At 37.6% G+C, this 13,443-nt stretch overlaps 1 protein-coding gene across 1 annotated transcript; it reads left to right on the top strand.

Annotated features, from left to right (window-relative positions):
• Positions 1-205: 205 nt before the first annotated feature.
• On the top strand, positions 206-12,285 carry LOC139128722 (MAM and LDL-receptor class A domain-containing protein 1-like). Its single transcript, XM_070694451.1, has 10 exons — positions 206-246; positions 1,061-1,134; positions 1,216-1,353; positions 4,900-5,244; positions 6,104-6,244; positions 8,093-8,355; positions 8,921-9,005; positions 9,295-9,333; positions 10,012-10,188; positions 12,134-12,285. The coding sequence occupies exons 1-10, from the start codon at positions 206-208 to the stop codon at positions 12,283-12,285; spliced, it is 1,455 nt and encodes a 484-aa protein (XP_070550552.1).
• The last annotated feature ends 1,158 nt before the right edge of the window (positions 12,286-13,443 follow it).

Consider the following 13,443-nt stretch of genomic DNA (forward strand, 5'->3'; position numbering starts at 1 on the left):
AAGTAAGAGTTAATCGTAATTTGTTCGAGGTAATATTTAATTGAGTTGGAAATATTTGTTACGCTAAGGGGCTTATAGACGTAGGAACGAGTGTGAGCCTTGGCAAACATACCCCCCATGACCCTTCTGAATTCCAAAATGACAGTCTTGACATCTGTAGCGGTTACAACTATCCATATCGCTGACGAGTCTATACTTGCGCGTCATGTCGTCGCCCCCACCCAAGCGGAGACACCTTGTGCAAGGGTAAAAGTCGAGTGCTACGCCTACCAGTTTCAAACCACAGAACGAAGTGATCGTATCGCCATTAGCACGCGTCGCTTTCTGCCTCTGACTTTCAGATTGGTCGTTAGACATAGCGGCCAATATTGGTTTTTATCTCTGAAGAAATTGTAACTATCCTTTTCCGCCGTCAGTCCTGGGAAGCTGGTTGACGATGACGGAAAAAATAAGCGTCTTTCTGCTTTTGTGTTGCGGCTTGGTCGGTAAGTGTTGTTCTAGAGCTGTACCGGACAATATCATTAAAATGTTTCGAAATTTGAGATGCTAGTAAATAGCATAAGTTTACCTCAAAGAGTGCAACAATTGGCAGTTTTAAGCGGACATACTGTAAAGATTTAATTAAATATATGTATACTATATTTAAGGAAGCGCACCCCGAAGACACACATATTTTAGAAAAGTGAATGTCATAATCGTATCGTCAGCTGGCATGAGAGACAGAACACAGTCTGTGTCACCAGACACTTATCAATGTCGGACAATATTGTGTAAAATTTGTCCTTTGTATCATCAGTTGCATATACATTAATCACATCTAAAAAGGGCGTCCTCATGACTTGGAAAATATCTTAAGAGCTCTCTAGCTATCTGTCATGATGAACTATTTAGACACTTTTTGAAAATTTTGGTGATAATATCAAAGTTGATATCATGGGCTAGTGGCTAGAGCAGTGGACGCACGATCGCAGGATGGCGAGTTCGAGCCCCGACTGAGCATGGCAATGTTGTTGTGTGCTTAAGCAATGCACTTTATTCCTTATTGTTTCTCCCTACCCAGGAGTGATGGGTACCTGGTAGGACAGTGGTTGAAATGTGTGCATAGTAGTAGTAGTAGTAGTAATAGTAGTAGTAGTACATAATAATTCATGAGAATTCCTTGACAAGTTCAGATTAGAGAACGATTGAGCTTAAGAAAAAAATATATGTTTTCAGGTTCTCAAGACTGTGACTTTGAAGGAAACAGTTGGTGTAGCTGGACCAATGATCAAAGTGACATCTTTGATTGGGAATTAAGACAGGGCAGCACAGCCCATCCCCATACTGGACCATCAGTTGACCACACATATGGAAGTGAGTGACTTTATTTCATGGCTACAGATAAAAACTAATGACCATACAGCTACAGTTGTTTTCGTCGCACACTTTCCAGAAATGTAGATTTGGTTGACTCAATGCAATAATTAAGATTCTCTCGTTTTAGTGATACAACACATTGCCTAAAGTTGTATTTTATGTTGTTTGTTCACCCCCCCCCAAAAAAAAAAAATTACGTATAGTCATATTGTCATTGACCTTTTGTTTGTATGCATTGAAAGTGAACCAGTCACCCAACAACTGTAATTTTTTTCAGTATTTCTTACACATTGTCTCACTTTGCGATCACGTATTATGTTAGAAATATAACAACGTAAACCAACGTGACAATTTTGCTTCCCAGATATCACCGGATATTATATTTACATCGACAATGTTGGGGCTCGTACGGAGGGTGACCCTGCAAGAATTATTAGCCCTGATGTCAGCTTCGCAACAAATCAGTCGAAATGCTTGACTTTCTGGTAAACTTAACTTTCATTTTACTGTTTGATTAAATTTAAGATGTGATTATGAAACACTAGATGATCTTGGAGGTTCGACCTGTCTCGTCCTTTGGCGCACTGATCAGATTGACGTAGGAATGTCTTGAAGAAAGGAAAGATGTACCATTACTTTTAATTTCCATATTTTTTTCTCTTCTTGTTCTTCTTCCTCTTGATTGAGAAGTTTGACGACGCAATTCCCAGGGTGCAACATTATTATTGTTTTTTAATAGTTGATATCACCCATGTACAATACTGTGTTGAGGCATTTCGGCAAGACTTTGGGAGTTGGCCAAAGAAAGAAACGTTTAAAGATATTTCAAAGGTTGCAGCTGCTATGGAGATTTAAATTTCAAAATTGTTATGTGATTTATCAAAAATATAATATGACAAATAAACATGCATGTAAATGCCGTACTAAACACACAAACAGAATCAAGTACACACAAGACCATTCTACAAACATACATACATACATAACATACATACATACATACATACATAATACATACATACATAATACATACATACATACATACATACATACATACATACATACATACATACATACATACACACACACACACAACCACACACACACACACACAATATATATATATATATATATATATATATATATATATATATATATATATATATATATATATATATAATATACACTGCGATCATGATTCCTGTTACTGCCCCCAAGAATATTTACTCAATCTTATACAAATCCCGCGAGACCGCGAGATGTGTCACGTCAACCTTCACTATTGTAGTTGTGGTCTCGGTGACTGGCTAATGGATCAACCCATCACTTTCCCGAAATGTCTGAAATGTCATTGCTGAAAGCGATATGGTGTAAATATAAATGAATGATTTCTGAACAGCAATCGATTGAAAAATCCTATTTCTCAAGGAAAACAAATATATCATATTTTTAGAATGTTTATTTGAGTCAAATGTTAATAGAAATGCGCAGTGTGTACAATGCATGCATAAAGTGACAAATACTTACCAATTATAATTATATAGCTGAAGAAACAAATACATTTCAAGCGAATCTTTTAAACATTCCTTAGGTATCACATGTATGGGGCACATATCGGGTCACTCAATGTCTACCTAAAGTCAAACTCCACGCTTGGCGATATCATATGGAGCAGAAAGACTACGCATGGTGACCAGTGGAACGAAGCGAGGGTCTCTCTCAAGTCATCTTCATCTTCAACATCGAAAATTGTACTTGGAGCACAGCAAGGTTACAGAATCCATGGCGATATAGCTGTGGATGATATAACACTTGTCGATGGATACTGCACACTAGGTATATCTTAACATTGCTACAAGGTTTTTTTTGATTGGCTGATCAATTGTTATTTCATTGAAATGAAGTAACAAGCAGCCTGATTGTAATTTATCCGGGTATATAAATAATACTCTGATGGAAGATTTTGTTTTAAAAAAAGAACGCGTGAGAAAATATGCATTTTATCTCATGGAATTCACTATTCTTCGATCTCTCGCACGGGTATGACTGTGTGGAGCTGAAAGGGTGTGCCAAAATGGTGGCAGATTTGTCTGACTTCTCTGAGATAAAATTTGTCGAAAATTAATAGGTGCAGCTCTCTGTTTGCCCAATCCAGATTCTCTCCGCAGGTGTAGTTGTTTCGTGGCGCCGAAACTGCAAATATACTGTAGGCCAGTGTTTCCTCTATGCACATAAAGATACATTGAGGATTACTAACCTCAGCGAGAAATAGAATAAACGTTTGTAATTATCATTCTAAATATAAACCATATGCTTGTAATATAAGAGTCTAATTAAGATGGACCAGACCTCGGGGACACATATTCGGACTCTCAAATGTTTACACTTCTTTTCAGATGTTTTACTTTTCTGGGGTTCATTTTCAAGCTGTTGGAGGGAGAAAACTTTCTCCGGCTTATTTTTACGAAAATTGAAAATTTCAATTTTCCTCTATAGAGTCAACGAGAGATGGCGGCCATTTTGAATTTCAAATATCGGTAAATCTTGGGATATTTGTTTCTCCTGTACTAAAATTTCCAATGTGGCCCTTGATTTCTCTTCTCGATTTTGAAAGAGAACGGTTGAAAGATTCTTTAAGGGAAGTTTACGCAATTTTTTTTTAGTCTTTTACTTTCGAGGCGCATCCCACGTCATCCCCTCAAATTTTTTGCCAAAATGATTCATTTTTTCTGGACGACATTTCAGCTTATACTGGTTGCGATTTCGGCGTGGAAACCATGTGCAATGGTAAAATGACGAAACCAACGATTTTGATTGGTCTATCAGCACTGGTGATGATGACACTGGGCCGTTCTTTGATCATACATATGAAAGTGGAACAGGTGAGGTGTCTGCGTCAGATAAGCTTTGAACTTGACACTGGGAATTGTAACGTCCCAAATCCAACGTCAGTCTAAGAGCTCAACGCTGCCTTACTCTTATGAAATGATAATTTAATCCGATACAATGCAGTAAATTTTTGATTCGAACTCACAAACGCCTTGCACTCAGTTACTTAGCAAGACGCCACAGTCACGACAGCTCGGCCAAAGCCCAACTCTTGTGAGTTGGTGTAATGAGTTAGCAATCGTGCAAAATTGGGCTGTATTGGAAGACAATTCCTGGTGTGTTTGTATTTAACTTCATTTAGAAAATGACCATTCCTTTTTTTTCGCTTTACGTTATCAATTCATGAAGCAAGGATGTTGAAGAAAACATATGAATGCTGACATTCTTTTTTTTCTGCATGTGACGATACATCAATTGGCGCCTAATGAAAGAAATCCTATCACCTGTATATCTGATTTTTTTCACCTAGGTCTATGTAAAATATTTGTACACTGTAAAAGTTGTGTAGTGCTAGTGACATTCTAGAAATATGCTGACTCGCCTCTTTAACCATATATGGGTATAATATGGAGGGATGCAAATATTGAAACACTTCTTTCAATCTATATTGTGTATATGCAAATTGACCTATCAACTGTAATTGCTGTGTTTCAGGTCACTACCTATTGGCGGAAGGCACATCAACAAACGGATCTCAAACAGCTCGGTTTCTCACAGACACTCTAAACCTCGAATCGAAGAAATGCTTGCAGTTCTTCTACGCCTGGCAAGGGTTAGACGTCGGAGTCCTCAGTGTCCGAATTAAAATCGATAATAGCTTGGGACAGCCGATCTGGGAACGACAGTTGCAAATTGGAGACGGTTGGAATATCGGTAGAGCCTCTTTGAGGCAACAGGCGAATTTCCAAGTCGTGTTTGAGTTTGTCCGTGGTACTAATGAGACTGGCTACGTGGTTATTGACGACATACAAGTGATGGACGTCAACTGTACAAACCCTAGTAAGTTATTTATGGAGAATAGTAAGATAACAAAGTCTCCTCTTTGAACAGTTTTCTTTTTGTCAATTTTGCACTTTTGATCTGTCGACCGTGTGTGGTATTTTTGATACAGAAAATACCCTCTAGCTGACCTTGAGAAAGAAAAGGAGAGACATAACTTTAGGCATCCGTTAGAGATATGCTAATGAAACAACAAATGCATTGTGAATCTTAGCAACAGTGTGTAGTACTGAACGCCAGCTATACGACCCGCTGACATAAGTTTTGTTTGTGGCTGACAAAAACAATGCCGAAATAGACAACATTAAATCTTCACGCAGGTCCTCGCACAATGATAATTCGAATGAGTCAATGTTAAATTCATTTTCGTGCTCATTGTTTTTCCGGTTGTGGATGTTTGCATTGCTCTTAAAAGGATTTCATTATAAATTCAGCCTTTGGTTTTTAAGGACGAGAAAAACATTCATTTTTGTTTGAGTCGTGCAAATGTTTGGAGTATGGAACTAAAACGTATAATTCAAGTTGCGACAGGCAATCATTCAAACATGCTGGGAGCGCTTAACTGAGAAAACTAGCGACAATGAGTTGTGATGGGTATTTTTTCCAACAATCTTCAAAATTTTCCCCAGTTACGTTTCGATTTCAGTCCATTGTATTCTTTGGTGGCGTTGTCGAATAAACACCCGGGAGCATCGCTGCAATCAAAATACAGTGGAAAGGAAGAGTGCAGCCTTTATCGTCGGACAGACTAAACAGGAACTGTAACTTTTTTACGAATATTAGTTTATTACTTCTCATCTACTACACAAGTTCAAAGAAAATGGTCATTCAAGGTTGTGTGACCTCTGCTTCGTTTCAGGTCACTGTGATTTTGAGCATGGCAAGTGTACTTGGAGTAACATTGTAAACGGCGACGATCTTGATTGGGTGCTCCTTAGTGGACCAACGTCGTCTGATGACACAGGACCGACAAGTGACCACACCATCGGAAATGATGACGGTAGGATTATACAATTTCAAGTAGAATGCGCTTTCGGGACAGACTTTCGAACTGTCCAAATCTCAAAGTACGATACCTTGCTCTTTTACCCCTTGTGGGATCTCATTTCGAAGCTCGTAATTTTTGTGAGAATAAAAAAAATGAAAATTTACTATTGAGTTAACACAGTGATGGTGGTCATTTGAATTCCTGTTTATTTATTTATGTATTTATTTATTCTTTTATTTACACTTTTTATGAGCGACCGATTTACTCTAATGAGTAATATTGTTCGGGGCTCACGCCAATAAATACAGCAAACATAAGTTGATACGATACAAAAAAACCCAAAACAATACAATTACTTTACAACGAAATGCGAGTCATAATAAAAGTATTTCAATAAACTTCTAAACTTATTTCGTTACATGCGAGTTTTACGTCAACTGGTAGGCAATTCCACGGTTCTGTCGCTCTACAATGGAATGTTTTTTGCCAGCATTTAAAAAACGAGGACCGTAGAAATTTAACTATGAAGCTGACCGTGCGGAATACAAATTTACGTGACTTTGAGGAATAAATACATTACAGAGATAACGTGGAGCAGTATTTGATATACATTTGTTCACTGCGAGGGCGAACTTGAAGAAGTAAAAAATACGCTGCCTTACTGACATCACATCAAACGTAGAAAAGAGGTCAGCAGATGGATAATCATAGGGTAATTTAAACAAGACACGCACTGCTCTCTTTTGCAAAATGAAAACCTTATCCAAATTATATTCTGTAGTGTTACCCCAAACAATGATACAGTAATCAATCGAACTTTGGATTAAACCATTATACAACACAAGTTGATTATCAAGTGGGATAAACGGACAAAGTCTGCGAATTAGACCAATCAGTTGACTTAGTTTCTTATATAGATTCGATCGACATCAATGCTTGAAGGAAAGTGTCATCAATAACCACTCCTAATACAGAACTATGTCGTAAACTAGATATTTCACAATCTCACTCATATAGATAGAGAATCGGCATTTCTGATACGACTCAACTTATGTGGAGTTGTTATCATATGACACTTGGTTTAGAAACATTAGTACGCATAGAACTAGAGCTATTCAATTAGAAATTGGACGAATTTTAACGTCCATTGCATCATTTAATTCCGTATATTTTGACATTATGCAAGAAGCGTTCGATCGTACGCGTCAGCAGACATGTGTAAACTTGAACAATGGACAGATAATGGTAGACCATTGATAAAATAATGAACAAGAGAGGTCTCAAAATTGAACAATAGATTAAGGAAATTTTATGTCTAGTACCAATTCTTGAAGGGTGACCCCAGGTTTATATATTTGACTTTGAAAGAAAATTATTTAAAGTCTCTTTACATAAAGTTTGAGCAAACGTTTAGCTATGAAAGGCACTGTGGCAGCGTAAGTAAAAATTAAATTATCCGAATTTCTTTGGACACCAATTATGCAAATCTGAAATTCGATTGCACTGTTATTAAAAATTGAATACGCATCACATGTACACATGAAGTAATAACAAAGAATTGTCGTATGTGTCTTTAGCGGAAAGAGTTATTCTTTCAAATGAAGGTAAAATTTCAACCTGCGGAAATATTTACTTAGATTCTCTACTCCTGAATTTTAATCGATATGATAGTGCAAGCATAATACTTAGCAATAGTTGAGTAAGTTTTGATTGTTTTATCCGTGCACGTTTTGAATGTTCCTTAACATTTTGCTTGAATAATACGACTATACATATACATACATATATATATATATATATATATAAAGATACATTTGTGCAAGATTTTAAAAACTTACTGTTTTTATGCTTTCGACACAGGCGTTTATTTATACTTAGAGGGCTCTAATGCCAATCCAAATGCTACAGCGAAGCTGTACAGTCAAACTTTCCCTTCGAACACCACAAACGGATGCCTCGAGTTCTGGTACAACATGAACGGAGGAGGAATCGGCACCCTTAGAGTAGATATTGTCACGGGTAAGGACCCTACAACCCCGGACACAATATGGACCCTGAGTGGGAACCAGGGCAGTGAGTGGGAATTCGGCACAGTTTCGTTCTCGCAAACCACGGAATACCAGGTGAGACATTGCACTGTTGGGAGAATCTCGGAACTGGATAGCTGTTCATAGTTGTTTAGAAAACGCGCAAAAGCGTAAATTTTACACTTGGTCGGTTATGGTTTTTTTCTATAAAGTAAATGATTGTGGGTGTTTTCACACAACTTCAATATTGTCTGTCCCTGTCGTAGAATGAACTTGATTGACTTTAAGTGTTTTAATTTTCAACATTAAGAAATCAAATAGCAAATCAAGGGGTATTCACATTTTTAAACGAACCAGCGTTCGACGTATTATTCACATTTCAAAAAAAATAATTAAGAATTTCGAAATTGGCCAAAATAAAGGCGGCGATTCCAAAAGAAACAACTGAATATGCTGCGTGCTCTGAATACGCCTATTGAATACGCTGAATACGCCTATTTATTGAAACTGTGTGTTGCGCTGATATGTTCTTGGCGCGTTTACGTGCCTCCCGCAGTCTGGCCGTTGGCGCAGAATGCGCCCTCCCGCGGTGAAAGTGCGTCTCAAAACTAATTTTCTGTTAGTTGATAGCATTAAATAATGGTTATTTCTCTACAATTAGCTGATATTCGTTGCCATCAGAGGAAACGGGCCATCCAGTGACATAGCCATAGATGACGTGATCATCAGTGATGGATACTGCACAGGTAGGCTGGATTCTATTTACTTCAAATCGAAAGAAATAAAATGTCCCGCTCAAAGTAGATGACCTCAACCTTGTGAAATACCATGAAAGATAGATTATTGACAACAATACCAGAGCCAGAGGCATGGAGAGACAACTAAAGACAGAATAATTGACAGAGACATATGGACAGGCAGGCAAAATCAGAACGATTAGAAAGACAGACAGACAGACAGACAGGCAGGCAAGTGGATAGATAGAATCTGCTATCCGTTATAGTAATTGCATTATTTTGCCATTCGTTCATTCAGGAGTGCCAGAGACTACCACAGTGTATCCAACAACCGTTGGTAAGTCCTATCTTGTAGTCTCAACGCAGAGATTTCAATACACGTTCAGGTCATACTTAAAAAAGATATCTGTATTCACGAACATCGAAATACGATACTGCTTCTTAGTCGGCGAGTGAATTGATGACGTAAGACTATCACATAAAATAGATGTGAGAGTATCCCATTTAACGTTTAATATCAAACTGGCTGTGGTCGTATTGTTCTTTTGTGCAATCTGACCCGGGTTCCAGTCGAGACCAAACCGGGTTAAAGAGTCATCTCCAAGACTCGAATCCACTCATATTGAGTCGTGTGTGGACGCGCGATATACTAAACTACACCTGAAAATCAACCTTGAATCCATCGGCATTTTTGTATGCGTTCTTCCCTACAATTGTTTACTTTTCGAGACTTACATGGCATTTATATGTCACCGTGTGACCTCTGATTTGAATCTCAACGTTTTAATCTTCCTCTGTTTCTCAAACCCATGCACCGACCGGAGGCAATCTGTTCGGTCCTGCAAATACACAGACGGAAAGTGCATTGATGACAATCAGCAATGTTATTTTGACACCCAATGTGTCAATAAGTTAGATGAGGTTGACTGTCGTAAGTCTTTACAAAGATTTCGGGAAAAGTTACTTGTCATCGGCAACGAAACCTTATATTCGTTGTTATCACTTATCTCCACAGATATGCCATCAACCGCACCACCGACGACATCACCTCCATTTCCGCCCTCTCCAACACCCCAACCATCATGCAGTCCAAATGAATTCAACTGCAACGCTGATAGTAGATGTATATCTAATGACAGGGTTTGTAACTTCCGCAGTGATTGTACCGCTGGCGAGGATGAAGTAGGATGTGGTAAGTGTTTTGTCTAAATCTTCTTGTATATAAGGAAGTAAACATCACGCGCGACATCGCTGCAAGTCCTCCATATTTCAATGAACCAAAGAAGAAAGACACCGGAATGCAAAAAATCGTCATACAGAAGGGACCTTTTAAGGTGCAATATGCTATTACAATTGTAACCGATGAAAAACTGTCCTCAGTTTTATACTTATCGCGCTCAGTCGTCGTAGGGCGCGGAGCTCGTGCGGAGAGGGTAGCCATTCTGTTTGTTTACCCTGAGGTTGTCATGTCAACAGTCGTGGCGAACACGACATCGCTGTCACGCCACACGCTGACTACCTGTTCGGGGGTAGACTGTGTACAGCGTCGGCGCCGTACGAACGGCAGAATAATTGCTAGAGCTTGGCCAGAAAATACGGGAATTTTAACAGGAAAACCATAGGAAATAAGTTCAAGACTGTTACTTCCGTATTTGGCAACGAGAAATACCCGTGTTCCTCGAAGCCCTTACGTCGGCGACATCACTTCGCAGGCGGGGAATGGCAGCCATCTTGTAAGCTTACGTTGTTTACCAACAAACTGCTAATGTAGTTCGGAAAAACTCCAAAACCGATGACGTTTATCGTGCATATCTCGACGTTTACCGTGAAATATCAATAGGATGAAGCAATATGGGTGGCATGGGTTTTTGATAATGAAGAGTATCTGTCAGATAATGATATGTAGCATAAGACTGATACGATGATTATTGAGGAAACTTCCGTTGAGTTTCAAAAAATAATCTTTGCATCATCAGTTTCATATACATTTATCACATCTCAAGAGGGCGTCCCCATGACTTTGAAGATATCTCTAGAGCTATCTGCGATAGTATCAAAGTGAAAGAGAAAATACCATCATGGTTCTATATAAATATTTGGGAGACATCATTAGCCAGTGGCTAGAGCAGTTGACGCACGATCACAGGATGGTGAGTTTATGTGCCGGCATGGCATTGGTGTTGCGGCCTTTAGCAAGGCATTTTAACCTTTATTGAAATCCCCAAACAAAGGAGTGATGGGTAACTGGTAGGACATAGGTTGCAATGTGTGCGTTAAGCTCTCTTGCGCTGATTGGCTGTATATGTGAGCTGTTGTTTGCTTCCCAGGGAGTTGAGTAGTATCAAATTAGGTCCAGTGACCAGGGGTAATATTAATTGCAAACTACTTGTGGATATGTGCGCTACATGAGAACTAATATTATATATAACTATATAACTATATATATAACTATATATATATATATATATAACTATATATATAACTATATATATAACTATATATATATAATATATATATATATATATATATATATATATATATATATATATATATATATATATATATATATATATATATATATAAGGGATGCTGGAGAATTGATTTTACAATGTCATCTCTACAACGTTGTTTCGTGAGAAACAACGTTGTAGAGATGACATTGTAAAATCAATTCTCCAGCATCCCTTATATATCTCGCTCTACTTTTGTATTGAGCACTTTGTATCGGACAAGTCGAACCGCATACTTCGTATATATATATATATATATATATATATATATATATATATATATATATATATATATATATATATATATATATATAATCAAAGTATACAGATGTCCTCGAGGGAAATTACAGTGCTCAGTGCAAAAAGCAGAGCGTTATAAATAAACAGATTACTTCAAGTACAAAGTAATGAAATCTATTACTTAAGTTTCATGCATCTTGCAATCCTCAGATCTATCTATCTGAGGATTGCAAGATGCATGAAACTTAGTAATAGATTTCATTACTTTGTACTTGAAGTAATCTGTTTATATATATATATATATATATATATATATATATATATATATATATATTATATATATATATATATATATATATTTTTTTTTTTTTTTTTTTTTTTTTCCAGTTTCCCAATACTGTGACTTTGAAGGAAACAGTTGGTATGGCTGGACCAATGATCAAAGTGACATCTTTGATTGGGAATTAAGACAGGGCAGCACATTCCATCCCCATACTGGACCATCAGTTGACCACACATACGGAAGTGAGTGGCTTTGATTCATGTCTACAAATGGAAACTAATAACCAAACAGCTACAATTGTCTTCGTCGTACACTTTCCAGAAATGTAGATTTGGTTGACTCAATTGCAATGCAATTAAGATTCTCTCGTTTTAGTGACGCAACACATTGCCTGAAGTTGTGGTTATATGGTTTCTGTTCCGAACCCCAAAATGCCTTAAAGTAATATGTTAGTCATTTGCCTTTGTTTGTATGCATTCAACCTACACCAGCCACCAGGCAACTGTAATCATTGATTCAGTATTTCGTACAAATTGTCTAATTTTGTGATGATGTATTATGTTATATGTACAACTATGAAAACCCACTTGACGATTTTGCTTCCCAGATAACAGCGGTATTATATTTACATCGACAATGATAAGGATCGTACGGAGGGTGACCCTGCAAGAATTGTAAGCCCTGATATCAGCTTAGCAACAAATCAATCGAAATGCTTGACCTTCTGGTAAGCTAAACTTTCATTTTTTGACTTATTATATTTAAGATACGGTTATGAAACAATAGCTGATGGTGGAGGTTTGACCAATCTCGCCCTTTGATTCACTTATCAGATTAAAATAGGAATGTACCATAATTTTGATGTCCATATTTTTTGTTCAAAAAGCAGTGTGTGCAATGCAAGCATAAAGTGACAAATACTCACCTATTCTGATTTAGATATCTGAAGAAACAAAACTTTTCAAGTTGTATTTATACATTCCTTAGGTATCACATGTACGGGGCACATATTGGGTCACTCAATGTCTACCTGAAGTCAAACACCACACTTGGCGATGTTATATGGAGCAGAAAGACTACTTATGGTGACCAGTGGAACGAGGCGAGGGTCTCTCTCCAGTCATCTTCATCTTCAACCACGAAAATTGTACTGGAAGCACAGCAAGGTTACAGAATCCATGGCGATATAGCTGTGGATGATATAACACTTGCCGATGGATATTGCACATTAGGTAATCATTACATTCATTAATGTCCTTTTTGGCTAACCAATTGTTACTACATCGAATTATAGTAATCAGCTGATTGTTATCTATCTAGGGTAATATACTATGATGAATTGAGACAATTCTGCAAAGGGACATGTAAGAGAATATGCATTTCTCTAACATGAAATCCATTATCCTGCGATCTC

This window comes from Ptychodera flava, unplaced genomic scaffold (genome assembly GCF_041260155.1).
Source record: "Ptychodera flava strain L36383 unplaced genomic scaffold, AS_Pfla_20210202 Scaffold_66__1_contigs__length_654902_pilon, whole genome shotgun sequence".
Taxonomy (NCBI): domain Eukaryota; kingdom Metazoa; phylum Hemichordata; class Enteropneusta; family Ptychoderidae; genus Ptychodera; species Ptychodera flava.